Consider the following 27,663-nt stretch of genomic DNA (forward strand, 5'->3'; position numbering starts at 1 on the left):
CCTTGCACCAACCAACAATGCATGCAAAGAAGCAATGTTTAGAAAATATAAAATACAGCACATTAAAGCCATTGGACACTTTCGGTAAACAGTATTGTCCAAGGCCCACACTTCGTGTATCACAACTTATATATAAAATAACAAACCTGTGAAAATTTAGGCTCAATCAGTCATCAGAGTCGGGAGAAAATAACGGGAAAACCCACCCTTGTTTCCGCACGCTTTGCCGTGTCATGACATGTGTTTAAAATAAATCCGTAAATCTCAATATCGAGAATTGATATTGTTTTAATGTTATCTCAAAAAGTAAAGCATTTCATGGAACAATATTTCAAGAGAAGTCTTTCACCATTACCTTCTGTAAACCCTGTAAGTTATTTGTAAATCTGTGAACTTAAAAAAAAAAATTCTGTTCCAAAAGTGTCCAATGGCTTTAAGCCAAGTGTCCTTCTAGTCCAAGGCTAGGTCTGGGGGCCCTCTAGTGGCGGGCAAAGATAACAACAAGGAGTAGCCAGAAAACACCCACAAGGATAATTACTTTAAAAAAGTCAATTTAATTTTGCCATAAATCCTTAAGGTTTGACTGCCAAAACGAAACACTGGATCTATCCTGATATGTGCTGCTTGGTAGAGCCGAGTACATTCTAGTTCCATGTGGGACAAATCAAAGTACACTCTTCAACTGATGGGACACAATTTAGATAATTTCTGCAAAATCAAAAGAAAACAATTTTATTAATGCTTGTCCCACCATTGCACCAAAATACACTTCAATTTTAATACTTGAACAATGTCTGTGTTAGACACTCATTCCAAGGGAAAAGTCACACATTTGATGACTGTTAAGATAGCAATTAAAACACAAGTTGATAACAGTTTAAATTTGGTGAATCGTTTCATGTGACTTTAAGATGTCAAATGATGTGGTGTTGAGTTACGTATTAAACACTATGAACCACAAAATATTATGAATTTGAAATACACATTTAACTCAGCACCTCTATCTTTCTTTCTCTTCTTCAACAACTAACATACATACAATTAAAACCAGATTCAAAGAGTAAGCAGTCTGGTCTCTTTGTTATGCATTAGGCATAATTGTAGTGGCTGAGACAGGGTATCTGTCAAAATGGCCACTGCATGACAAAGTTCTAAGTTTACAGCCCAGTATCAGGAAGTTCTCTTCTCATCTGTGAATCAGAAACAGAGCTTTGCTGCGGAGAAGGCGGTCTAAAAGCACCCCTGTTATTACTTGCCAACGTTGCCAATGACACATGCCCAAAAGATTCCCCAGAATCCCTCTTGCGGTTATTACCATGATTATAATGTGTTGTCTGTCCGTCATGGACATCCTGCCGATATTCATCTGAGTCTATTGATATCATATCACCTTGATGATGGGATCCCCTGGATGTGGACATTGTAATGTAGCCGGTCGCTGTAGATGACCTACTGGGTGAGGTTTGACGCTTCGTCGTTAATCTATGGAGACCTCTTGAACGACTCTTCTCATAATCTTCCTCGTAAGCTTTATTCAAGTATTTGAGATTTGAGAGGGAACCATCCAGATCTTTTTCTCTGTAATGTTTTTTCTTTGATGATGGGATACAGGTACAGATGCACATGATGCCAATGATAAGAATGACGAATAATAAAATAGCTATGACGACCACAGCGATCAGCAATGGCGTCCACTCTTGTACCAACTGTGCAGTGTTTGAAACACCTGATTTGGAAAAGAAGAATGACATCAAACAAATGATTTGAAGCACTAGATTTTGCTCAGAAACTTGGTGTTAAGTTGGTCTATAACAATGAGCAGATATTGGATAAATTTAAAGCGTTTGAGATTAATATGAGGACTGTCAATCCATTCCATATTTGGAGAAGTTTCTATAAAGATCTACAAGATCTACAATATATATATTTGGTTTGCGGTAAAACCATGTGTGTATCTACTTGCTTAAGGTTGAGTTTGTTCTTTAGAGAGCTGTTTTTCTGATTTTTGGGGGAAACTTCTCAGTTCTGAAAAGAATTGTCCTGCATTTTAACTACTACCTGGGCGGAAAGTAGAAAATCGACTGGGACTGCTACTTTAGCGGAGTGATTTCTTAATTGGTCTCAACATTTTGACTCGTTTGCTCTAGCTGAGCCACCGTCAGTTTTTTACACATCAGTGTGAGGGTAAAGACACAATACAACTTACAATCACTTTCTTGTTGACTTCCCATCTGATCTGTGTTGTGACCACTTGGACAGGGGATACAACCTCCTTTCTTAGGTTGATCTTGGTAGTAGCCTCTTCTACAGAATAGACACTCTCTCGATGTATAGTTAAAGAAGGTGCCAGCTGGACATGCAACTGAAAAGACATTTCAAAGATCTAGAGGGTTAAATCATTTACGAAACAAATAACAAAATAGAGTATAACAGGATTCTAACATAATTTGCTGTTATCAATCAACACCAACATTCTTCCTTTACAGTGTTCAAATGCCAGTTAAAACACATGAGGACCAGTCACTTTATTGTTAATAGTGGTCTGGCTGGCTAGTTCAATGTGGAAAAGCATTCCTATTGAATATCAATTATGGACAAGTGCAAAAGCTGACGGACCATTTAAAATGAAAAGCTAACTGGTCCTACCTGGCCACAGTCATTGGAAAAATTAAGGGCAAACCCTAAACAGGATTTCTGAAAAATGTAATGTTAGGTGAAGTAGATTTTAAAAATCCTTACCACATCCTCCTGTTACACTGCTGTATCCATCAGGGCACGTCCACTTGTATTCCAATGAAACTTGAGATGAAATCCTCGCCACAATGTCAGAGTTGATCATCAACGTCAGAATCTTGTCATCAATCAGCCTCATGATATCCCGTGCAAGATCATCGACGTCTTTCTTGACTTCACTCAGAGACGATCCACCGGTAAAAGCAGCCGGAGCCTCGATCTCAATATCTACAGTCAAATCAGTGAAGGCACGACGTCGTCGTTTCCGGCTCGTAGACGACACCACACCACAACGAGACGTCACACTTCCAGGGGTACAGGCTCTTGCGTAACCTCGCTCGCACATCTGATATTCTCTAAGACTTGTTTGGATACTGGTTTCTATGTTTGAAACAAAGACTTTGTTGGTTGCGTCGCAAGTGCTTGAGTCGAAAGGGTACACTGCTGTAACTGTCTTACTGATGCTGCTTCCAGCTGTTGGACCTGAATAAACATACAAACAAACATTCATGTTGAGGTTGTAGAACTAAAATCCTAACAGAGTTGTTATCTCCTCTTTGTCAGTCATCTCCTTTCTTCTGTTATCTTTTTGACTACTTTGTCCACTAATCAGTCTAAATGATGGTCAAAGAGCCTTCCACTTTTCTGCACCTTCGTTATGGAACGACTTATATCTTCAGATTCGCCAAGCTGACTCCAGTAACATTTTCAAGCCACTTTTGTTTGAATCTTTATTTTTTGAAATTATACTTGTAAACTTGATGTCATTGTTTTATGGTTTGTGTTGCACATGGAGGCTCCTACATTATGCGGCGGGCTATATGAATGTCTCGTATTATTATTAATATCTCTGCTCAAAATAGGGGCTTGGACAAATTAATGCTGTCTTTCTTACCGAAATAGAAATTCCATGCCTATTGAGACAACTTGATGGCGAAAACAAAAATTTTGAAATAAAAGTCCTGAAATCAGGAAAAATTCAGTCTGAGAACACAAGTAAACAGAGGGTGTAATTTTGGTAAAACTGGATCAGCATTTTAGAAAAATTTTTAGGTTAAATTAGTACGACTAACAAAGTAGACAAATATCTCTGCTTATCCTTACGAGAGCATAAATTAAAGATGTTTGGTGACGGATTCCAGATAGCTTTAGTTGAAGTGATCAGACATTTGAAGCGATTGTCCGCTGGTGCGTAGAAGAATCCATCGTCACATGACACACGGCATTCCATCCTACCATCTAAGGCCACGGAGCAGTCACTTGATCCATTGGCTAAGCCGGGAAATGTCTCGCAAACAATGTCTGTAAACAAAAGATAATAAATGGTTCTTTATTAATCTTTTTCTGTAGCAAACTTATAATGTGTGCAAACAAAACAAACAAAAGTGAAAAATCAATTATTAATTGGAAATTTACTAGGGTAAAAAACGAAAAAGGTTCATAATTTCACTATAAGGCGTCAATTTTTATTAAAAAGTTTTTCATCAGCTCTCATGCTGTACTACTGCAAAAGGCCTGACATAATTCTTTATTTAAATTATCAAACTAATTTAATGATGATAAACAGAATGAAGTAATGGTTGGTTATCCAGAAGTCAATAAGATTCTGCAAGTCAACCTATCATTTCCTAAAATACAATTATCTTCAATAACTCAATTGGTGAACATAAACGAACAGAGAAAATTAGTCCAGTAATAATCCACTTACCAAACTTGTACAATGTTACAGAAAACTCGCACTCCCCGACATTACTGAATGTGTCTGTTGTCGATGCTGTTACAACATAAGACCAACCATTCTCATTAGCTTCAAAGGCTGTGCCATTTTTAGGAGCATACGAGATGGTTGCACCTTCGGGCAATCCTAGATTGTCAGTCACTTCTGCTTGATTCCAGAAAATCGCCTTGGTGCTAGCGGTTGTCCTGTCGGCAATATTTGCAGGGCAGTCTAGCTTGGGGGGTTCGCTGTCTGGATTTGAATGAAAGAAATGTTGAATGTAGACTTACCACCAGCAACAGAAAATAAGAATGTACAACTATATTTCACTTTTAAACAGACAACCTAGATTCTGCCCTTTAGTAAAAAACAAGAACCAAGTAGCAACCTTTGAGTGAGAGAGGAAATTGTTCTGGAAAGATTTTTATTCAGGTTTACTTTCTTCTCAGTTGTTATTGGAGTTTGCCTCATCAGAATTCTACACTTTTGAAGGTGCTAGAGTAGGCCTACACAGTCTTGTTAAGAGATGCATTATTTAGATCAGCACTTACAAAATAACTCACCAGTAAATTTCACTTACCTAGTAGCTTGATATAAAACGTACAAATCCTAGTTTGGTTGGTCCCGGGGTCTATTGCTTGATAGACAAACTTCTGTCCCTCTCTATAGATGCTGTTATAAGTTAAGTCACCAGGTAGATCGATCCGTGGGCCCTCTACCTGACGGATGAAAGCAGGGTTCCCCAAGAAGTCCACTGCCTCAATAGCCTCCATGCTGACGTACGCTACGTTGGTGTTGCTTCTTAGATGGTATGTGAAGGTCTCTCCATCTTCACAGTTACGGAAGATTGGGGATGGGGAATCTAGGAGAGTATTAATAGTAAAATGATGCGAGATTTACTCAAAATTTAATTTCCCAAAAAAATACAAAATAGTGACTCTCTGTAAACTTTTACTCGAGTTAGTTTCTTTTAAAAAAATAGTCAGCTTCTTCTAGATCCAGAACACTTGACAATTATTGCCGGTTTGCTCAATTCTACCGCCTGCCCTAAGAAAGTCAGAAGTAAATAATTCTTATGTCTGGGATTCGGTCTGAACATTCTCCTGTGGTATTTTGTGGTGAGAGCAAGTTGGGCATAAGAGTATACCAATGTTGGCTTGTGTACTGTGGACTCGGTCTCCACAATCTTCTGTGGTATTTCGTGGTGAGGGCCAGCTGGGCATAAGAGTATACCAATGTTGGCTTGTGTACTGTGGACTCAGTCTCCACAATCTTCTGTGGTATTTCGTGGTGAGGGCCAGCTGGGCATAAGAGTACCAATGTTGGCTTGTGTACTGTGGACTTAGTCTCCACAGTCTGGTATTTCGTGGTGAAGGCCAGTTAGGCATGAGAGTATACCGATAGTGATGGGTTAATGACAACTCACTTGGTGGTCTTATCAATGTGACATTGAACTTGCATATTCCTTTATTCCCAAAAGTGTCTGTAGCCGTCACTGTCACAGTCCTTGGTAATGGATCTACATTGGAGTAGAAGATTGTGCCGCTGTTCATACTGTAGCTCAGGGTTATTTCCGATGGTTGGGCTAGGTTATCTGTGGCAGTGGCTGGTTCCCACTCAACTATGTCTGATGCTGCATAGGTTACTTTAATGACATCATTTGGACATTGCACCGATGGCATTTGATCATCTGGGAGGGGAAAAAAACATGATGGGAAATTATTTCCAGTTTCAAATTTTTTAAATCTGAGTTTGTAGGTAGAAGATGTGCAAGTCAATACTATGAAAATCCTTTAAAGAATAGAATATAAATTTTATTTGCTTCCACTTTAAAACTTTTTCAAATCAATTATAATAATACAGCAATTGTAAAGTGCACTTTCCTGTAGACCATTCAAAGAGGCCGCTCTAGTAGAAGTTAAGTAAAAGTATTGTCAAATTATTGGGAAAGCAAGCATGAACAAGGGAGTTTTAAAATTCTATTGGAAGAGAGTGATGTTGTGCATTTGTCTGAGGTCTTCCCGAAGTGAATTCCAGAGTCTTGGTGCTATGTTGGAAAAGGCCCTGCCTGTAACTGGCCAAACGAGTTTGAAGAACATGAATTACATACCAAATAAGATGAGAATGAAATGACATTCTGCGGTCATTCCAACTTGGCTCGTTGCTTTTATCACCACCTCTACTCCAGTTCTAAACTCTTCACTGTATGTGACCCGTCCAGGAATGCTCGGTCCAGTGATGACCTCCAGCGTTGGGGGTGGACTATCGGGTACAATCGCTGTGATACCCATGTCTACTGTGGAGTAATTCTCTGCTTCGTCAAGTTTGACGATGACAATTTCAAACATTGGGCAGTTCTGGAAGACTGGAAGTATAGCTATGAAAAGGAGAAGATGAAGTCCAGTAAGATGCAGACAAAAGTTTGAAACTAACCAAGAAATATTTAAACATAACGGAATAACGCTTAGGTTTTAATACCCTTAACTGCTTTTCCAGCATGTCTTCAAAGAAAAGATAAATGCACGGTGTACCCCAAAAAAACAAACAATCATATGTCAAAATGATACTTTCTAGTACCAACTCTTCATTTCTCAAGATTTCAAACTTTTTATTGGACAATTTAAAAATAAGATTTTGCTTAAGACGAAGCTGAACTTACCTTCCTCACACAACGTTCCTCCGTATCCGATAGCACATGCACACTCAAAGTTGATTTTATCTGGATTCTCCAGACACATGGCACCATTGAGACACGGTACTGCAACGCAAGGCCCTGGAATGAAAACCGAAGACAACTAATTTTCATCTAGATTTTGATTTCATTTGTTCTGGTTGTGAAGCCAAGAACTCCAGGAGGGAAGTTTCATATTAATTTTGGTTTTTACCCATATACACCAATGTGTGTTAGCACTGTATACTCAGTACTTCCCCCGAGTCCTGTGAAAAAAAAGAAGAAAAAAAAAAAAGGACTCAGGAGAAGTACTGAGTGTCTACAGTGCTAACACACATCCGCAGAGATGCCAACATTGAATTTTAAAAAAGAGTAGCATCTCCCAAATGTTAAGGGCGAGCGCAGCTTGGGCTCCCTATACCGATCTTTCTTTTACTCTCTACAATGCTAATTAGCTCATTTTCAGGCATTGTTGTGAAATAACAATTACCTGTATGCATCAACAGAACAGCTACAAATGTTTCTAATGGCCAGTGAAAAGAAACTTGAAAAAAAAAAACTGATTTCCCTCATCTTCTGACTATGTTTCAAAAATAAATGTAACATAAAAAAGGGTGGCCTTACTTAAATGTAACATAAAAAAGGGTGGCCTTACTTAAATGTTTTTGTTTTAATGATCAGAAATGCAACAACAAGCTATTGGGAGAGAGAAAAAAAAAAAAAAAAAAAAGTGTCCGGATTTTGGGCAAAAAATACGTGTCCGTATTTTGGGCATTGTCTGGACATCGGCGCTACAATTACTGGTAGGAAAACATGAAAAACTGTCTAGCTTAGACCTCGCAGGCCACTCAGTTGAAGGTATTTTTGTTCAGAAGGTCTCCTTTTTTTGTCGCCATTATTTCGTACTTTTTTTGCCAAGCTTCGATGAAGTACATGTACAGACAGCGTGGGCACAAGAATAGTGGATACATGAGGAATGAGGTTACTGTGACACGTTTAGCTCACACACAACCTCATTCCCCACGCACGTGTGCACTATTCCCCATCATGTAATAGAGATCAATGGGTACGATCTTGCAGCAATCACTAGCGTAAAAAATGCACACTCAGCCGGCCAGCCAGCGGGGGAGGGCACGCAACAATCATTACGTCGAGACACGTACATTCTTCGAGTGAATTGGCCGCTATTATTCAACACTGCGTTCTAAAATAAAAAGTGTGTTTTTCTTTTCTGTTACAATTGTTTTGATATTTTTCTTAATTTGTATTTCCACTTAATAGTTCATGCGTTGTTTGCATGTATTGTACGATTTAATAAAATTATATTGGGCGGCTTGTTTAGCGTGTTTTATTGAGTATTATCGTAGCGTCGTAGTCACGGCTCGAAATCGTATTTGCTACGCCCAAATCGTGTATGTTGGTATCTCTGCATCCGTGTATGGGTAAAAACCAAAATTAATATTCTTTATCCCCGATGCAAATTTAACATCTATTATAAGGAAGTTTCAGTTAATAAATGTGGGTGGAAAACCCCAGAAAATTATTCCAGGGAAACTCGCGCAATCGGGTAGGAACTGAAACAATGTTTTACAGACTGTTTTGTATAAGAACCAATAAAGGGCTTTGACAAACTTTGGTTTGATAACATTTTAACGACTGGCAATATAAACATTAAAAATGCACTGTGAGATGTGCTGTTCCTTAATACTTGAGGCTTATTTTTTTTTTTCAAATCAAACCGACTCATCCCAAAATTAGACACACCTTAGTCTTACCCCACCCTATTTCTTACCAATACGTTCTTGAGCACAGGTAGTCCCAAGAAATCCAAGATTACACTGACAGGAGAACGAAAGCGTTAGATCATTCTGTGTGCATTGACCATTCACACACGGATTGGGGTTGCACAGTGCTGAAATAATAAAAACAAACAATTATTTAACAAATTATTATTTCTTTTAAATGAAAGTCAATATACTGACTGCCCAGGGGTCGATTTCACAAAGAGTTAGGAGATATACAAATTGCATGGATAGTCCTAAGTTAGGACGAGTATTACTGGTCCTAACTCGAGATAAGACTAGTCCTAACTCTTTGTGAAATCCACCCCAGGGCCCAATTTCATAAAACCTGTAAGCACAAAAATGTGCTAAGCATAGAAAGGTATAGCTTAGCAGAAATTGGTGACAAGCCAAAACTGCATTAAGTTTGCATTGTTGAGGCTGGTGCCCTACTCAATTTTGGCTTAGCAAAGACACTTGTCAAGTAGTATTTTCTGCTGAGCAGCTTTATGAAATTGGGCCAATATAATTACTTTTTTTGTGTTTTACGAGAGAGTAGTCCACAAAGCAATGAGATAGGATTCACCTACCTTGTACATTACACAGCTCTCCTTTGTATCCAGCATTACATGTACAGGTGTATGCTGATTGGCCAAGACTTTGACTACATGCTCCTCTATTGCAGGGGTTAGGGGTGCATAAATCTGATAAACAAAAAGCATAAATATCCATCATTAAAAGAACAAATTAAATTTGTAATATTAATTATTGTAAAAAAAATTCTCAGCCATTCTGTGGCATAGCTCTCTTTGTGCATTAAAACTCATTAAGACTACCACTATTACCTGGAAAGAGGCATGTGATGCCAACATAGCCAGTTGGGCAGCTACAAGTAAACGCTGATCCAGATATCCGACATGTTCCTCCATTTACACAGGGATTCGGCAAACATCGGGAAATTTCTGCGTAAAACAAAATTAACTCAAATGTCATTTTCTACCTAACTGTTTGCTGAATCTAAAATAGTAGTAATTAACATCTTAAAGATCCAATCAGTCACACATGTATCATTATTAATTATTATAACAAAAAAGAGATTTATGTGAACAAACTTGTTAGTCTTGCAAACAGTCAATACCTTTCATTAAAAAAACCCTTTAAAAAACAGATTTTGTTGTTTCCTTAAAAAAGGTACATCGGGTATAAATATAAACACAAATATTTGTGGTGCTTAAGTTTGATTGGCTGCCACCCAGTGAACTGCAGATTTCCTAAATAGTTGTGAAGTTTCTTGCAACGATCAGTTGCCACTTATTTTATAAAAAATAATTCACAAAAATGATTTTACAAAAACAATTGTTAAAAAAACAAATATTTTGCGATGTTTAATGACAGGAGATGCTTTCACACTCTTCAGTACAATTAAAATTAAAACTGATAAGCCACCTCTCAATCAAAATTAAATATTTTTTCTGTAGGAGCTTTAAACTTACGTCTTTCGCAATTGATGCCATCGAATCCTTGAGCACACTGGCAGATAAAACTCCCTCCATTATTGGGCTGGCATGTACCACCATTCAGACATAGGTTGGATTGTGCACAAACAGCTACGAGACAAAATCAGTCATTACATTAAGTGTTTTGCAGATTTTTGTATGGGCCTGATTAGAAGAGTTGTCTTTTTTAATTAAATACTTATGTCTTAAGGACTTAAATAAACCATAAAGGATGCTTAAAGGCAGTGAACACTATTGGTAATTTCTCAAAATAATTATTAGCATAAAACCTTTCTTGGTGACGAGTATTGGGGAGAGGTTGATGGTATAAAACATTGTGAGAAACGGCTCCCTCTGAAGTGCCATAGTTTTCAAGAAAGAAGTAATTTTCCGCGAATTTGATTATGAAACCTCAGATTTAGAACAGGTCTCGAAATCAACCATCTAATCGCACACAACTTCGTGTGACAAGAGTTATTTTTCTTTCATTATTATCTCGCAAGTTCGATGACCGATTGAGCTCAAATTTTCATAGGTTTGTTATTTTGTTGATACATCAACATTGAAGGCTAGTCTTTGACAATTACCAATAGTGTCCATAGTCTTTAAAGGTGTACAGGATTGGTAGAGCTGACAATATAGTCACAGGATAGTGTTTATATTTTGTGTGATCGCCCGTTAATACAAGAAATAACAAACCTGTGACAATTTGGAATAAACCCGTGTAAAGTCAGGACAAAACAGTGAAAAGAAATCAGAATGCAATTGCATTATTCTTAAATTTGGTTTTAACAACCAAAAATCAGCTGATTAAATAAAAAGTTACAGATACAGTTTGTTGAATGTGACTTTATCACAGAGGGAAATAAATCACATGAAAAAAATGGTTCTGGCATGAACTTCATAATGTGAAGCAAGAATCACTTGGGTTAGTTAAAGCCATTGGACACTTTCGGTAAACAGTATTGTCCAAGTCCCACACTTCGTGTATCACAACTTATATATAAAATAACAAACCTGTGAAAATTTGGCTCAATCGGAGTTGGAAGATAATTACGGGAGAACCCACCCTTTGTTTTTCCGCACGTTTCGCCGTGTCATGACATGTGTTTACTATAATCCGTAATTCTCGTTGTCGAGAATTGATAATTGTTTTAATGTTTTTTTCAAAAAGTAAAGCATTTCATGGAATAATATTTCCAGAGAAGTCTTTCACCATTACCTTCTGTAAACCCTGTAAGTTATTTGTAAATCGGTGAACTTTCATTTTTTTGTTCTGTTCCGAAAGTGTATAATGGCTTTAAGAAGAGGTGGAGGCACATGGATGTAGGATAGGGGGCCTTTAGGGGTTGGCAAAGGGGTGACATTGTGTACTACATTACCATCGGATCGAGTAGAGCAATCAGTACCAGTCCATCCAGTAGTACATTCACATTGGAAGGTATTGACATTTGGACTTGTACAAGATCCTCCATTAATACAGGGATTTGGGGAACATGGATTCCTTACTGTAACAGAAAACAAGAATTATAATTGTTGAGGATAAGTAGGACCTCGGTCTTGAGGCATATCAAGCAAATTTTTTTTTTTTAATTTGACGATATTTCAACCAAACATGTTTTGCACACAAACTGGCTCCAAATGGGACCTTTTTGGATTGCTGGGTGGCTGCAAATTAAACAAGTAAATCAATTAATCTTAGAAGTGTTTGTATTCTCAGAAGTATAAAACTTTCATGAGAACTTCCAAGTTGAAAAGTTCAGAGTGTTAATTGTAACTATAACTTAACATTAAGAAGTACTCTTGCTAACCAAGTGAACATTAACCACAGCACTGCACAATAACATGCTTAATACTAGACCCATTGCATTGGCTTCATCCCTGAGGTCAACCAATGGGAATGTGCACACATTCACATGCAGCACACAACTTTCAGCCAATGATAGGTCTTCATTGATCTCAGTTAGGGGGTGATGTTTGGGCTAGTGCCATTCCATGCAAGGGGTGTTTAGTTTCAGAAAATAAACAATGACGTGCATGCCGAAAACTTAAAGTTGTACAATGCTAAAAATGGTATTCTTGAAATAAGAAAAATCTTATTCACTCCCAAAAATCTTAAAAGAAATATTTTCTAGGGAGTGACACAAAAACTGTGTTCTTGAAATTACAGTTTATTCTTTTATCAAGAATACCGGTTTTGGCAGTTTAACCTTTGAACTTAAATTCACAATCCTTCATTTGTTTGCTGAATAGAAACTGTTTGAGTAAAGCTAGAGAATGATTGAAATACTTGTAAAAAAAATTATAACTTGTTAACAAAAAAGTACTGCTTTAGACTCACTTTGGGAACAATCGGATCCCATAAAGTTATTGGGGCAAGTGCACAGATACCCCAGGCCACTAGTGACTACTTGACATTGGCCCCCATTGCGGCATGGATTTGGGGAACAACCTCCGGTTAACTGAGCTATAAATCAAAATAAAAACAGCAAAATAACAGCAAAATAACAAAAGAGAAGCAAAATATGATAAATAAAAGCTTGTGCAAGAACAACTGTTAACAACATTTAAACAAAACTGTTAGCAATATTCATGATTCAAATAGGGCAGAACATTTTATAGAAGTTAAATAAACGAAATTGCAAACAAAAAGCAAGCTTAGCACACTAAGATTGTTTCATATACCCATTGCTTAGCACACTAAGATTGTTTCATATACCCATTGCTTAGCACACTAAGATTGTTTCATATACCCATTGCTTAGCACACTAAGATTGTTTCATATACCCATTGCTTAGCACACTAAGATTGTTTCATATACCCATTGCTTAGCACACTAAGATTGTTTCATATACCCATTGCTTAGCACACTAAGATTGTTTCATATACCCATTGCTTAGCACACTAAGATTGTTTCATATACCCATTGCTTAGCACACTAAGATTGTTTCATATACCCATTGCTTAGCACACTAAGATTGTTTCATATACCCATTGCTTAGCACACTAAGATTGTTTCATATACCCATTGCTTAGCACACTAAGATTGTTTCATATACCCATTGCTTAGCACACTAAGATTGTTTCATATACCCATTGCTTAGCACACTAAGATTGTTTCATATACCCATTGCTTAGCACACTAAGATTGTTTCATATACCCATTGGAATAAAGTTTGGGTGATAGTTCGTTCCTGAAATATATTTCGTTTTTATGAAGAGAAGACCAGGGATATACTGAAGCATACAAATAAACAAAGTAGATCACAATGTGTGCTCACCAGAAAAAGTTTACCATATCATACATGCCATTTATGACCAATTTCTTTTTGTTTTGCTTAGCAGAAAAACGTTAAGCGTTTTGATATGAAATTGGGCCCTGATTTTTCATAAATGAACACCTTTACAAAATGAATGTTTAATATAGGTACTTTTAGGAGAAGTAAACCGACAAATGAAATCTAAATTTTTCAATGAAACAATCTAAAGCTCTGCAAATCCTGCAAATTGACAAAGTAATCTTGAGGTCACAGGTTCATTTTCAGCTCTAGTTTCCGTCTTTGTTCAAACCAAATTAAAATCACTATGAAGACAGCAAAATGTTAATGCGATCATGCAATGCAAGAACTTTATTAAAGCCATGCTGTTTCCTGACAACATATAAATAATAATATGCAATATTTTCAAGCCATTGTTACAAACAAAAATTAAAGTACAATGACAAATCTAAAAGCTTTGCTAATCTTAAAAAAAAAAAAAAGTAAGTGGCCTGATGTTTCGACCTTAAAAAAGTCTTTCTTGAAGGCTTTGAGAAAAACTCTGCTACGGTCGAAACGTCAGACCATTAACTATTTGTTGTGCATTCATACCACAGATCGTTTACGCTAGTAAGCAGTTTGCAAACAACTAATTCTATTTATACCATAGGCTCTTTTAGCTGGTAAGCAGTTTGCAATAAGTTTACTCTATTTTTAATCTTAACAATCAATAGAGTTGACTTCCGAGTCACATTGAATCTCAACATCTTGGAATGACTTACCTTCACATCTTGTACCCGTGTATCCAGAGAGACAAACACACTGATAGGAATACCCCCCACTGAGTGATGAACACTGTCCACCGTTCTGACATGGGTTGGAGAAACAAGCCGTATCTAAGGGAATAAATTAAACATGGGTTAGATTGAAGCCTTCTTTTTCTTGTAACCGTGTATCCAGAGAGACAAACACACTGATAAGAATACGCCCCACTGAGGGATGAACACTGTCCACCGTTCTGACATGGGTTCGAGAAACAAGCCGTATCTATGAAACAAATCAAACATTGGGTTAGATTGTTAAGCCTCTTTTTTCTTGTACCCGTGTATCCAGAGAGACAAACACACTGATAAGAATACGCCCCACTGAGGGATGAACACTGTCCACCGTTCTGACATGGGTTAGAGAAACAAGCCGTATCTAAGGGAATAAATCAAACATGGGTTAGATTGAAGCCTCTTTTTGCACTTTCACCACGTTTTTATGGCAAAAAAGCTTATCTCTTTACTTGCTTTTCTCAAAATGTAACTTTCCCGTTTTGCCATTGAAGGGCCAAGGAAGGGCCAAGTTGTATATAAGAGCAGTCAGAAAAATGACCAAAGTGGTCATCTGGTAGGCCAATCAACTGGTACATTGTTGTTTAGAGTAGAAAAGTTAATTTCCTAAATGTATACAATATATACGCAGATATATAAATGGATATATCTTTGTTGGTACTTGTTTTATGCCTCTGAAGAAGGTCCGGTTTGGATCGAAAGCTAAAGGCCATCTACCTTACTCATTATATATACGCAGATATAATACAAATTGAATAGCTGAAATAGAAATCACTAATAGAAATCATTCAAATTTAATAAGGAAATAACATGAAGATAACAGGTGTGAGTTGGTAAAGACGAAAAAGGATGTGTTATTTTAACCTCTTACTTTGGGGCTATTCTGTGAAATAAATAACTGAACTTACTTTGGCAAACTGAGCCTCTGTACTCAATTGGACATGTACAAGTAAATGCTGATCCTGCAGACACTGAGCATTGGCCACCATTCTGACATGGATTACTGCTGCATGAAGTCTCTGTCATAAAAAGTTGAAGAAAATTCTTCATGTTAAGGTTCTATGGTTCATAACTATGTTTAGTGTTTTCCAAGGAATCGTTTCATCTTTAAAAAGTGGTTCTAACTTTCTCATCTGACTCATATAGTCACAACTGAATTTTTCACCAATTTAAGAGGCATCAGGAATTTGAATTTGTTAATTTGCTGGTTAAAAAAAACATGTTACTGTATATGTCCGCCCAGCGGGATTGCCTCAGTGCTTTGCATTGTTTACTGTTAGTGTTAACATGTTTGAGTTCTTCTTGACAAAAATTTGTATTGTTTATTCTTGTAGATCCTTTGATTGTACAATTTGTTTATGTTTGCTGGCGAATAAAAATAGAAAACAAAAAAATGAAATGAAATGTCGAAAGTTGTTGGTTCGAATTCCACTCGAGTTGCCTCAAGTTTACAATGGCGATAAACCAAATCCTACAACTAACATACCTCTGATTTGACATTGTTGTCCTAAGAACCCTGTTTGGCATCCACATTGATAAGATGTTCCCACTACAGTACACTGGCCTCCATTCAGACAGGGGCTGGATCCACATGCATTGTCTGTCATTAATCAAAGAAGAAAATAGAATACGCTGAAGCAAACTGCTTACCAACCAAAAGGATCTACGCTATAAATAGAATTAGCTGTTACAAAATGCTTACCAGTCAAAAGGACCTATGGTATAAGTGCAATAAATAGTTAATGGCCCGAGGTTTTGTACCCTAGCAGAGTTTTTCTTGAAGGCTAAAGAGAAAGACTCTGCTAGGGTCAATAATAGTCAGTATTTGTTTGCATTAATCAAAGAAACCTTGACAAATGTTACTCATGATATCGGTTTATAAAGGCTGACCCTTAAAATGTGGTTCATAAAAGCATAGATTGCCGAAGTAATTTTAATTATATTTTGGACTAAAATGCTTTAAAAGCCATCGAGCTCCTTGCACAATTAATGTCACAAGTGATAACAGTCTGACATGCTCACCCAAGTTTAAATTCGATTTCATGAAATGTATGAGTTATGATAGATATGCAATTTTATCCTCTAAATGTTAAAACATTTTTTTTTTTTATTTACTTTTTTGATTATTTTAACAGTATGTGACATTGAGTATTCTTGAGTATTCATTCATTTTCATTCATTCATTTTTATTTAAAAAAGCAACTGGCAGCACGAAGCTGAATAATGTGGCATTACAAGATAACAATATTGATAAAACTGAAGACATAAAATACACAAAAATTGCACCACCACGGGGTACATACATGTAGGAGATAGACAAAACCATTGTCTTCTTTTTTATTATATTATAGTCAATAATATTTATTATTACCAAGATTTCCACAGAATGTTCCACTGGTTCCGTATACACACACACATTGGAAAGAATTGCTACTTAGAAGTTGGCATGTAGATCCATACAGGCATAGGTTTTGGGAGCAAGGAGTTGATGAACCTGGGTATAAACATAAAATAAATACAACCAAATAGAATGGTACTCACTCTGTGTTGTTTGACATCGTAAGCCAGTGTACCCCGACTGGCAGGCACATTGATATGAATTTCCATTCACTGCACATTGCCCGCCATTTAAACAAGGACTGGAAGAGCATGCATTGCCTACTACAAAGAAAACCATAATATCACAAAACAAAACAAATAAAATAATCACAGAAATCAAATTTGACAAATACAACAAAACAATCAAAAATACATCAAACTACTAATTCAAAAACATTAAACAAAACTTTACATTTGAGAAACAAAAAAGGAAACAAACACTTTAATAAATAGTTCAAATAATATGACCAATGGCAGAAAAACTTACATAAAAAAGTCAATGCTAAACGATGTGAACTGAACAATGGTAAAGGTTATTTATTGGTTTTTACAAATTAACCGTCATTGTGTACCAGAAGATAAAATGACAGGGTCCTATTTCATAGCTTTGCTTACCGCCGAATTCAGCGCTTAAAATCACCATTCTCCGTTTACTGATTGGCAAGCGCAAAATTTCTACACTAGCTGTGTTAGTAAAGAATGCTTATTAATGTGGAGGCAAAAACTCCCTGCTAACCCGTGAAATACGGTAAGCAGAGCCATGCAATTAGACCCTGCATCTCACTGATGATGTTCTAACTGATGAAAGTAAAATGAAGATGCATTGGTCTAGTACCTGGTGTTATAGTCTGGCATAAGCTCCCTGAGGTACCAGTTAAACAGTTACATCTGTGTGAGCTTGCACCGGTAACCACACAAGAGCCACCATTCTGACAGGGATTGGGAGAACACACTGAACCTGGAATTAAATAAATGTTCAGTTATCAGAGGGACAATTGGAGGAAAACTCATTGAGCAAAACTTATGAAATCTGAAAAAAAAGAAAATTAAATAAAGTTCTAACCTATTCAACTTTCCCCAAAAATATTAAGACAACATTTCTTGACATGTGTGTGTCAAGAATGTCTTTAACTAAAAAGTATTTACTCATTCATGAAAGCAAAAGTGGATTAGAAAGAAGAGGAATATTTAGAAATTTTTAAATAGTAAAGAGTTTTAAATCCTGTACCTTGTGTTATAGTCTGGCATACGCTTCCTGAGGTACCAGTTAAACAGTTACATCTGTATGAGGTTACACCGGTAACCACACAAGAGCCACCATTCTGACATGGATTGGGAGAACACACTGAACCTGGAATTAAGTAAATGTTCAGTTATCAGTGGATTATTTTTTAAAGAAAACTCGCCAAACAAAATCTGAATATTAACCTTTTTTATTAAAGAAATGAAGTTTTAACCTTCTCGCAAATATCCCTGAAATATTAAGAGAACTCTTCCACTTGACGTGTGTCTAGAATGTCTCTAAAAAATGTGTTTCTCATTGATGATAGTTAAAGAGGGTGAAAATAAAGCATGAGTATTGACCAGATTTGAAATAAGAGTTTTACATCCTATACCTTGTGCTATTGTCTGACATACGGTTCCCGATGTACCAGTTAAACAGTTACATCTGTATGAGCTTGCACCGGTAACCACACAAGAGCCACCATTCTGACAGGGATTGGGAGAACACACTGGGTCTGGATCTGGAAAGTAAAATCAGATTCGTTACCGAAAAGATAAATTACAGTCATGATGTTTTGACTTTCACTGCATCGCTCTACATTTTAACAAACTACGAAGAATTTTTGTTCATTTTGGTTACAGATTTATTTGTCAAATCACGATTGACATCAGGGCCCAATTTCATAGAGCTGCTAAGCATGAAAGTTTGCTTAGCATGAAATATCTTCCTTGATAAAAGTAGGATTACCAACCAAATTTCCATTTGTTGCATGTTGCTTATTACTGGTATTCAACTGTTGTTTGCTTATCCTAAAAATTACAAAGAAATTTGGTTGGTGATCCTATTTTTATCAAGTACGAAAATTTCATGCTAAGCAAATTGTCATGCTTAGCAGCTCTATGAAATTAGGCCCAGATGAACAGTCAGTATTTTAATCACCACACACATTGATCAACATTATTTCGCAATCAGATAATCGTGATCGTCCTGATTGATCTCCATCAACATCAAATCATTATACCATAAATAACGATCTCATATTGGACATTTGTAGTGCGCCATGTCTTACAGAAAGACACCTCTGGCGAATGAAAACAAAAATCTCTGCTAATGATGGTCTTTAAAGCCTAAACTAAACAAGTCTGCTTTCAAGTTAGTTTTGAGACTTTAAAACCCAAACTTAGAGAGAACAAAAATCAAAAATTGTCATTTTGACAGGTTCCTGAGATGTCGTACTCACATTCATGCATATCGTTCTCACACTAATTCAGTTTCATACTTAATCCAAATTGTAATGTCAAAACATGAACATTTGCTGGATGCAAAGCTTTACTGTGAAATAATATACTATAAAACTCAACTTTGTAAATAACTTTGTGTAAAGTTGCAAAATTTTTGATATAACATTTCTGTAGCCCTACATTCTTGGAGGGAAACAACTACACAAGTGTCAATTATTAAAGTTGTAAGGGTATTAGACTTTATACACCAGCACCTGGAATACTTTTTTTATATTTCCGTCTTCCATCATTGTCATCAATCTTTGTGCTTAAAAATGATTGGTAATACATTGATTCAAGCTATAAATTGTAGGGTGGGGTGGGAGGGGTAGATCTAGTAGGTGGTCGTCGAAGGCTCGGTTGCAGTTGCAGCAGGATTTTTGTTTTATTTTGTTCAGGTTTTTTGTTTTTACATAGATTTGAAACAAAACAAGCTCAACATTTCAAAGGCTAGACTCTCTCATAGGCCTTGTTGTAGAACCATTTATAAGCATTTCAAGTCATGGTACAGCACTGGTTACACACATTTTAGTTTAAAATTGTGAAATATTTCAGATCAAAGAACTGCAATTATGTATTTTATCTTCTCCAAACTATACCTTCCTCAAAAACAATGATGTGGTTGTAAAGAACAACCAAGGCAAGTTTGGGGTGGTTTCCACTTAATTTAACTTTTATCATGTCTAAGGAACCCTTTATTTGTTACTTTACCACAAGCTAGAAGTGAAAGAGTTTAAAATCTTGTTGTATGCCCCACCGGCGACGTAGAGGGGCATTTAGTGATTGCCTTGTTAAAAATTAGTTTGTTCGTAACGTCTTTTTGATTTGGGGGGTTTTGAGTGGGTTGGGGTGTTTATTTGTAAGAAAACCTGTGTTCACATTCATGCGCATTCACTCAATCGTACTTTGCCCAAAACGACTGAAACTCACTTGATGTTTGACATTGTACGCCGGTGAACCCTGGCATGCATGTACAGAGAAACGATGTTCCACTTGGTGCACACAGGCCACCATTACCACAAGGATTACAGGAACATGGACTACCTACCACAAGAAAAATCAATACGACACTCACAAAACATCCACTGAAAGTCACTAAATCTATAAAAATTTATTCATTAATTGAAACAAATGACTGACATAAACATGCATGATTCATTCTTTTAACTTTAATGCTCCATTTCACCGATTTCTCCTCAGATTAAACTTCTCAGCAAGTGATGCATTTTGCAAAATGATTGGGATGATTTTATGAATTTGCTTTATTTAAGAAAAAGGCGACTTTTTGGGGCAAAAGGTGGCAGCAGACTGACCAGATAAATTTCTTTGTTAATGAACTTTGTGCGTGCTCAGAATAAAGTTAATTTAGATGTTGTCTTTTGCCTCCCTGAGTCTCTTCTTGAAGATGTGGCTGGCAAAGCTTACAGCTTGAAGATGAGAGGTTTAAGATTTCCATCAATGAGAGTGTAGAAAACAATGCAGTTCGTTCATTCAGACCAATGCTGTATCAAGTTGCTAGGGTATAAGTGTACTAGATAGTCAAGTACCTTGTGTTACAGTCTGGCATCTGTTTCCTTCTGTACCAGGCCTGCAGTAACATCGGAATGAGGTGCCCCTGACTACACACGAACCCGTGTTCTGACATGGACTGGGGCTACACAACTGGCTTGCTATGACAGCAGGAAATTATACCAACATTACTTCAGGAATTTCACAATCAATTTGAAGACAATGTGTCCAAATGTATGCAGCTTTTTTAGAGTATGTCTGGTTGCAAGAGAACCCAAAAATGTATTCACCATGAACCGTAGTTGGGGGCTGGGAAAAGCAAATCGTGAATGAGTTCCGTAAAACCTTTGAAAGTTGAGCTTGTTTCATATGCATTTTCTACCTCGACACAACTCTCTACTACTTTTAATCAAACTTTCTTCTTCCAATACCAACCAATAGAAGATTATCCAACGGCATGACAAGAAATAAAGAGTGAACGTATGAGAACAAAAAGCATGCATAATGATGTGATGATAGTGAGTGGTTAATAGTGGAAGGGTTAAGAAATGACAAACATGCAGAAACACCAGTGTGCCAACCGAACAAAATTACACCAAAATGTGATCAATGACCAAAATTGCAATCAAGGAGAGGGGTGGGGGGGGGGGGGGGGGGAGGGTTTCTAGTCTCTCCTTTAGCTACACTATCAATGTTTCATAGTGTTTCATGTGGTTTGCATCTTTTGTGGAATAAACAAAATGCTGTCCTATCATTCACTCATAATCACAACTCACATTCTTTATACTCGACTCACCCAAAACTGACATAATCCTGTCATTTAAATATCCATTATGTTTTTACTTATTTTTCTTTTCTTTTCCTGTCTTTTTATACAAGTCAACGCTTTGAAGTTCATTTACAAAAAAGTTCAGCAAAAGAATATTCTATGTTTTGTAGTGTTATTCATATGGTTTTCTCACTGGCAGAAAAATAGCTTGGACCGGTACACATATTTGGCAAAGATTACAGCATTTCAAACGGTCATATTTTCACAACAAAGAACAGTGCAAAGGTACTTCAGTTTTAAAAAACTATCCAAAGACACAAAAATGTTGACAACCGCTTTGTCTTTAACTATTTGTAATAGTCACTGCAATCTACAAAGGCAGGAGCTAAAGGCTTTACATTTAATAGCAGAATCTGAGATGATGTACAACTTAAAGTGAAAGTTTGTTCATGGTTGAGCGGATATAAAATAATTGTTAAGAGTACTCACTTCGTGTTTGACATTGTAGACCAGTGTACCCTGCCTGGCAGGCACAAACATAGGATGATCCCCCTCCAGTCACTGAACATTGCCCGCCATTAAAGCAAGGACTGGAGGAACATGCATTGCCTAAAAGAACAGAAATTATTAACTGGTTTTAAAATCAGTTTCAATATCCCAGTCATTTTGTTGGAATTTTTTTCACACTCGAGTGCACTTGCAACGTTTTCTTGGAGGCAGGGATGTTTGTAAAAGACGGTGAAAATTTGAATCGGAAGACAAAGTGTAAAACCGGCTTAGGATTGAGATGGTGGCATCGGGAATCTTGTTATTCAAGATTTTAAAGACTTTGTTATACCAACCTTGTGCTATAGTCTGGCATACACTCCCCGATGTACCAGTTAAACAGTTGCATCTGTATGAGCTTACACCAGTAACCACACAAGAGCCACCATTTTGACATGGATTGGGAGAACACACTGGGCTTGGAACTGGAATTAAGTAAACATTCAGTTATCAGAGAGTAAGGGTGACCGGTTTAACCTAGACCTAAATTAAAAATATTTTGTCTTTGTGATTTTTTGACTCTCACTATAAGTGAATCTTGTCATCTTTTTTTCTAACAAAGTTGCACTGTGGTGCCTTTAGAATTGAGTAACAATGAAGCATTGACTGATTCCCGCAGATAAAGTTTTGCCAGATTACTACAAAGCTGTCGACACCCAGTTTATTTAAAATTCTGTGCTAAAGAAAGCTTTATGTGTAGATTTTAACTTTTAAATTGTTTTGGGACAAAATATGGGGAATGATTTGTAAAGATGGTTTTAAAAGGTTGAAATCTAAATACCTGGTGAAGTTTGACATTGCAGACCTGTATAACCTGATTGACATGAACACACGTATGTCGAGTCAACCACAGAACAACGCCCACTGTTCAGACATGGATTAGATGAACATGCATTTCCTACAACAAAAACATTGAAACGAACATGCCATATGAAGATAAATAACAAATCTAAACATATAAAGCAAATAAACATGTAAACAAATTAGAGTAAGTCATTATTATACCTTGTGCTAGAAAGATTAGAACATTTGAAATGATCAAGAGTTTTAAATCCTATACCTTGTGCTATAATCTGGCATACACTCCCCGATGAACCAGTTAAACAGTTACATCTGTATGAGCTTGCACCGGTAACCACACAAGAGCCACCATTCTGACATGGATTGGGAGAACACACTGCGCTACCTGCTGTCAGAAAACAATGATAAATAATTACATGATGGCCATTTGGAATTAAGTTTTGTTTCTTCTTCTTGAACAATTCTACCAACCACTTATTGAAAAATTACGTAAATTTATACATAGCAAAGTAAGGGATGCCATGGGACACCTTGGTGGGCTGTTATATGGATGGACATTGGTCTTCTTATTTTGTTATAGTCATAGTCACCATTGACTATCGTCTGCACCTGCTAGTTAACTCCATCCAATAAAGTTTATCTTGATTACGAACCACAATGCAATATGGGTAGGTAGATGGGGCATTTGCTACCGTAGTGTATGTTGTCATGAACGATGTGCGCACACATGCCCTTTGTGTGGGTTCAACAGCGCCCTCTCTTGAAATTTTGCTATTCGCGCTTATACTGCGAGTATACTCCAGAGGAGTTTTCTGCACAGTAGAAAGATGATGATGATAATGATATAACTAAATGATAAGACTAATGTTAAAAGAAAGCCATACCACTACAACCCAACAAGGTGGGCTACGGATGACAAGGATACAGAAAAACATGCAAAGTTTCAAATCCAACAAACTATCTCATCTTACTCGTTGGTGTTGTGCATACACTTCCAGTGAATCCTTGTTGACAGGAACATTGAAACCCGCTTGTTCCAAGCGGGTTGCAAACTCCATTATTCTGACAAGGGTTTGATGAGCAAGCATTACCACCAGATGAAGAACCCGATACTGAAATTAGGGAGTAAAGTAATATGAACAATAGAGAAATATTGACCAACAAAGCTCAATAATACTAAGAACTATGCAATTTGGTATTACAAATAAATCAAATTGAAGTGATTTCTCAACAATTTTATTTGTGGGATTGGGTTTTTCATCACAACTTATATTAAATTTGTGTTTCAGTAATTAGTAAAGGAGTATTTTGCTTTGTGATCAACTGAAGTTGTGACCTATTTCAGAAAGAAAACAATTACAGCATATTTTGTGGGTCATCCTTTAGCAAGTTGCCAAATCTTTAAACTGAACATGGAGGTAGTACATGTACTGTAGTATGGACTGAATAAGTTGTGAAACGGAGTGCCATTTGCATTTCATGTTCAATTGTTTACTTTAAATATGTTAGTCATTTCTATTTTACACTGATGATCAACACAGTTAATAAGATAAAGAAATACATGCATGAAAACATTGAAGACAAAGCACTCTCTCAGGAAACAGTGAAAGGATTGTACTTTCCCACCGATCAAACTAAATAAATCTCACCTGTTTGATGATTTATGACAACTGTTTGTTTGTATAACTACAGAGGGCGCCCTTACAAAATATAGCTCCCTCTATTGAAAGAAAAGACTGTAATGAAATTAATAATACGAGTTCTACTTTACCTGTTATTTGTGCCGATCTAAGTGGGGCCCAGAAAATTGTATAAGACTGGACTACCGTCGCGCTAAAGTAAGAAAAGCAAACCAAGGTTGGGAATAGAAAGAATCAAGCAAAGCTGAACAAAAAATGTACATAAAAATGCCAAAGCATAAAATGCCACCGAAATTGTTCTCACAAAGTTTTGAACAATTCAATTTTTGTCTTCTTTCAAATAATGATTAGGCCTAAATGGTTACAACGAAAGAACCAAAAGATACCCCCACGTGAAAGATATTGATGTTATACAAGGGTGGGCTCAATTTTGAAAGCATTTTTATAACCAATTTTAATAACCAATTCCAATACAAATCTGTACAAAGTGAAGGCCTACTCACAAAACAATGTTTCCATTTTGGGTTTGGCTAAAGTCATAAAAGTGTGTTTTCAAATAACTCGTTTTTGCTTAACATCTCTGGGTTTACGTTAACTTCTGATGAGCTCATAGCTAAAAAATAACATACTTACTAAAATTCCACTGTTCCTGTATTGGTGTTAGGGGCCTGCCATGTAAATGTTAGCGATGTCTTAGACCGTGTGTTTAAATGAGTTGCTGTATCTCCAGCAACCTGACAAGTCGTGACTCTTGTGTTTGCCGGTAGGCCAACCCACGTTCCGTACGGTGCAGTCTGTCCAACACGACGGGCTTGAAGAAGAAAACCTTTGAAAACTTGGGATCCAGACGCCCTCAAGGTTACTTTGAATTGAGAAATAACGATTTGAAACAAAGGAGAAGGGGAAAAAATATATAATACCATGGTCAGTAAGTACTCATGTGCAACCGCAATATTTCACCAAAGGAATTATATTTCAGTTTATCCAGAGCTTTCAATCACATTCAATTTTTCAGAAGACGACCCAAAAATCAGCTTATAATGTATAACTATTCTTTGGTCAATAACTTTCCTTCAGAGGTTTTAAAGTTCTCTGGATTTATTAGAAAGGCAAGAGGGCTTCAATGTTGAAAGGTAAATCTGATGAACGTAAAGAAGACAAGTAATGCCTAAAGTTGTCCGTGTGTTGTATGAACACAAATAAATCTCAAATTATTGAAATTATCACCACATTTTAATCTCAAAGTCAATATTTTATAAGGGGACGATGGTGGCACCCGGGGTACGGACATGGGTGGGAGGGGGGGGGCATATCATGCCTCCGACCCGCCCCCGCCTACAATATAGAGGCCCTCCCTCTTTGCAAAATGGTTGATATCCAACAATAACTATCAAACAATGTTGATTTAATTTCATTTTCTCAATATTAAATAGCGTGCAGCCCTGCATCATGTACAAAATCTATACACGTCGTCATTGATAATCTAATCAATAATTTCTCATTATTACTATGCGCGTTCAATTGTTTGTTGCATCGTGGAAACCATGAGTTCTAAGGGTTTGTCAACATTGTCAATGCCAACAGATTGTAATTCAAACAAAGAAATTCCAGTTATTGTTTGACATGAGGCAGATTGAAGGCCTTTATAGATGCGGCAAATGTTGGGATTGTTTTTTAAAGGAACACGTTGCCTTGGATCGGTCGAGTTGGTCTTTGAAAAGCGTTTGTAACCGTTTGTTATAAAATGCATATGGTTAGAGAGAGATGTTGTAAAAGTAGAATAAAATGGTCCACACAAATATGCCGCGTAATTGCGTGGTGTTCCTTTTACTTTGCGAACTAATACGGTCGGCCATTTATCGGAGTCAAAAATGTGTTCCCATAAATGGCCGACCGTGTTAGTTGACGAGGTTAAAGGAAAACCACGCAATTTCGAGTGATACTTGTGTGGATCATTATATTCTACTTTTAAAATATCTTTCTAATCATATACATTTTATAACAAACGGTTACAAACGCTTTTCAAAGACCAACTCGACCGATCCAAGGCAACGTGTTCCTTTAATAACACCAGACACGTTTGGTAATGTCAAAGACCAGTATTATCACTTGCGGCGTGTCCCAACTGAATAAAATAACAAATCAGTGAACATTTTGACTCAATTGGTCATCGAAGTTGCAAGAAAATAATGAAAGAAAGAAAAAATATTGTTGCACAAATTTGTGTACTTTCAGATTCCTAAAAATGCTTCAAGCTTGAAGTCTTGTATTATGTGAGTGAGAAATTACCTCTCTCATAAAACAATAGTGTCCAGTGCCTTTAAGCCCAAATACAGCCAGTCGGATTACCCGTGGAAATAGAGCAATATATATGATTAGCCTTCATCTTTTGTTTTTGTCCCCAACGAAAATAATCTCGTGTCTGCTTTTAATAATGTGTGTCATTTGAAAAGTATTAATTATTATCCTCTAGTTTTCAATCAACACAATAAAGTCAGAATTAAGAGCTTCGATCGTTCGAGTTGGTTGGTAATGCACAGTCGATGCCTGTTGGGGCTTGGCCCGTAAATAATAATTTGCGTAGGGGAAAATGTAAAAAAAAGTGTTTTTTTTTTATAAACTGAAATGAAAATGTTTTGGGGACACCAAACACATTACCCTATGTTTCAACATTCTTTTCTAACATTACGCTATGTTTCAACATTCTTTTCTAACGTTTGTAAAACTAGGGGTGACCATGTATACCATCATCCTGCAATAATATGCACACACACACAAAAAAAACACAATTTATTTACAAGTTCGGAAACATTTCAGTTATTTTAAACGTAAAGCTTTTGTGTTTGTTCGACTCGTTTCTCACTGGTACTAGATACTCACTCATGAAACATTGCCGTGTATCTGAATAAATTAGTTGAAACCTCACCTGTTACGGTACCTCCAGGCCCGATCTGAGTCCCTCCAACCACTTGAAGTATGTATGGGTTTGTTGTTGGCATGGGTTGGGTAGAATCATGCTGTGG

The 27,663-nt window shown here is 36.8% G+C and overlaps 1 protein-coding gene across 5 annotated transcripts; it reads right to left on the reverse strand.

The window, feature by feature from the left end:
* Positions 1-371: 371 nt before the first annotated feature.
* On the reverse strand, positions 372-27,657 carry LOC117296026. 5 transcript variants are annotated; one of them, XM_033778873.1, is made up of 31 exons: positions 27,567-27,657; positions 25,274-25,502; positions 24,772-24,833; positions 23,972-24,112; positions 23,260-23,388; positions 22,981-23,097; positions 22,496-22,624; positions 22,143-22,262; positions 20,306-20,419; positions 18,487-18,615; positions 18,099-18,221; positions 17,706-17,828; positions 16,863-16,985; positions 15,978-16,091; positions 15,400-15,510; positions 14,438-14,551; positions 11,781-11,906; positions 10,396-10,509; positions 9,748-9,864; positions 9,493-9,606; positions 8,914-9,033; positions 7,110-7,223; positions 6,561-6,827; positions 5,877-6,140; positions 5,031-5,312; positions 4,442-4,702; positions 3,838-4,035; positions 2,740-3,216; positions 2,207-2,362; positions 1,391-1,726; positions 372-708 (listed from the first exon to the last, which is right to left on the reverse strand). In XM_033778873.1, exons 1-31 carry the CDS (start codon positions 27,637-27,639, stop codon positions 698-700), a joined length of 4,908 nt encoding a protein of 1,635 aa, XP_033634764.1. In that variant the 5' UTR covers positions 27,640-27,657; the 3' UTR covers positions 372-697. The 5 variants fall into 5 exon arrangements, with proteins under 5 accessions (XP_033634764.1, XP_033634763.1, XP_033634760.1 ...); XM_033778872.1 differs by having other exon boundaries at positions 1,316-1,726; XM_033778869.1 differs by having other exon boundaries at positions 372-1,726.
* Between the last annotated feature and the right edge of the window lie 6 nt (positions 27,658-27,663).

The sequence above is a fragment of the Asterias rubens genome, chromosome 10 (genome assembly GCF_902459465.1).
Source record: "Asterias rubens chromosome 10, eAstRub1.3, whole genome shotgun sequence".
NCBI lineage: Eukaryota > Metazoa > Echinodermata > Asteroidea > Forcipulatida > Asteriidae > Asterias > Asterias rubens.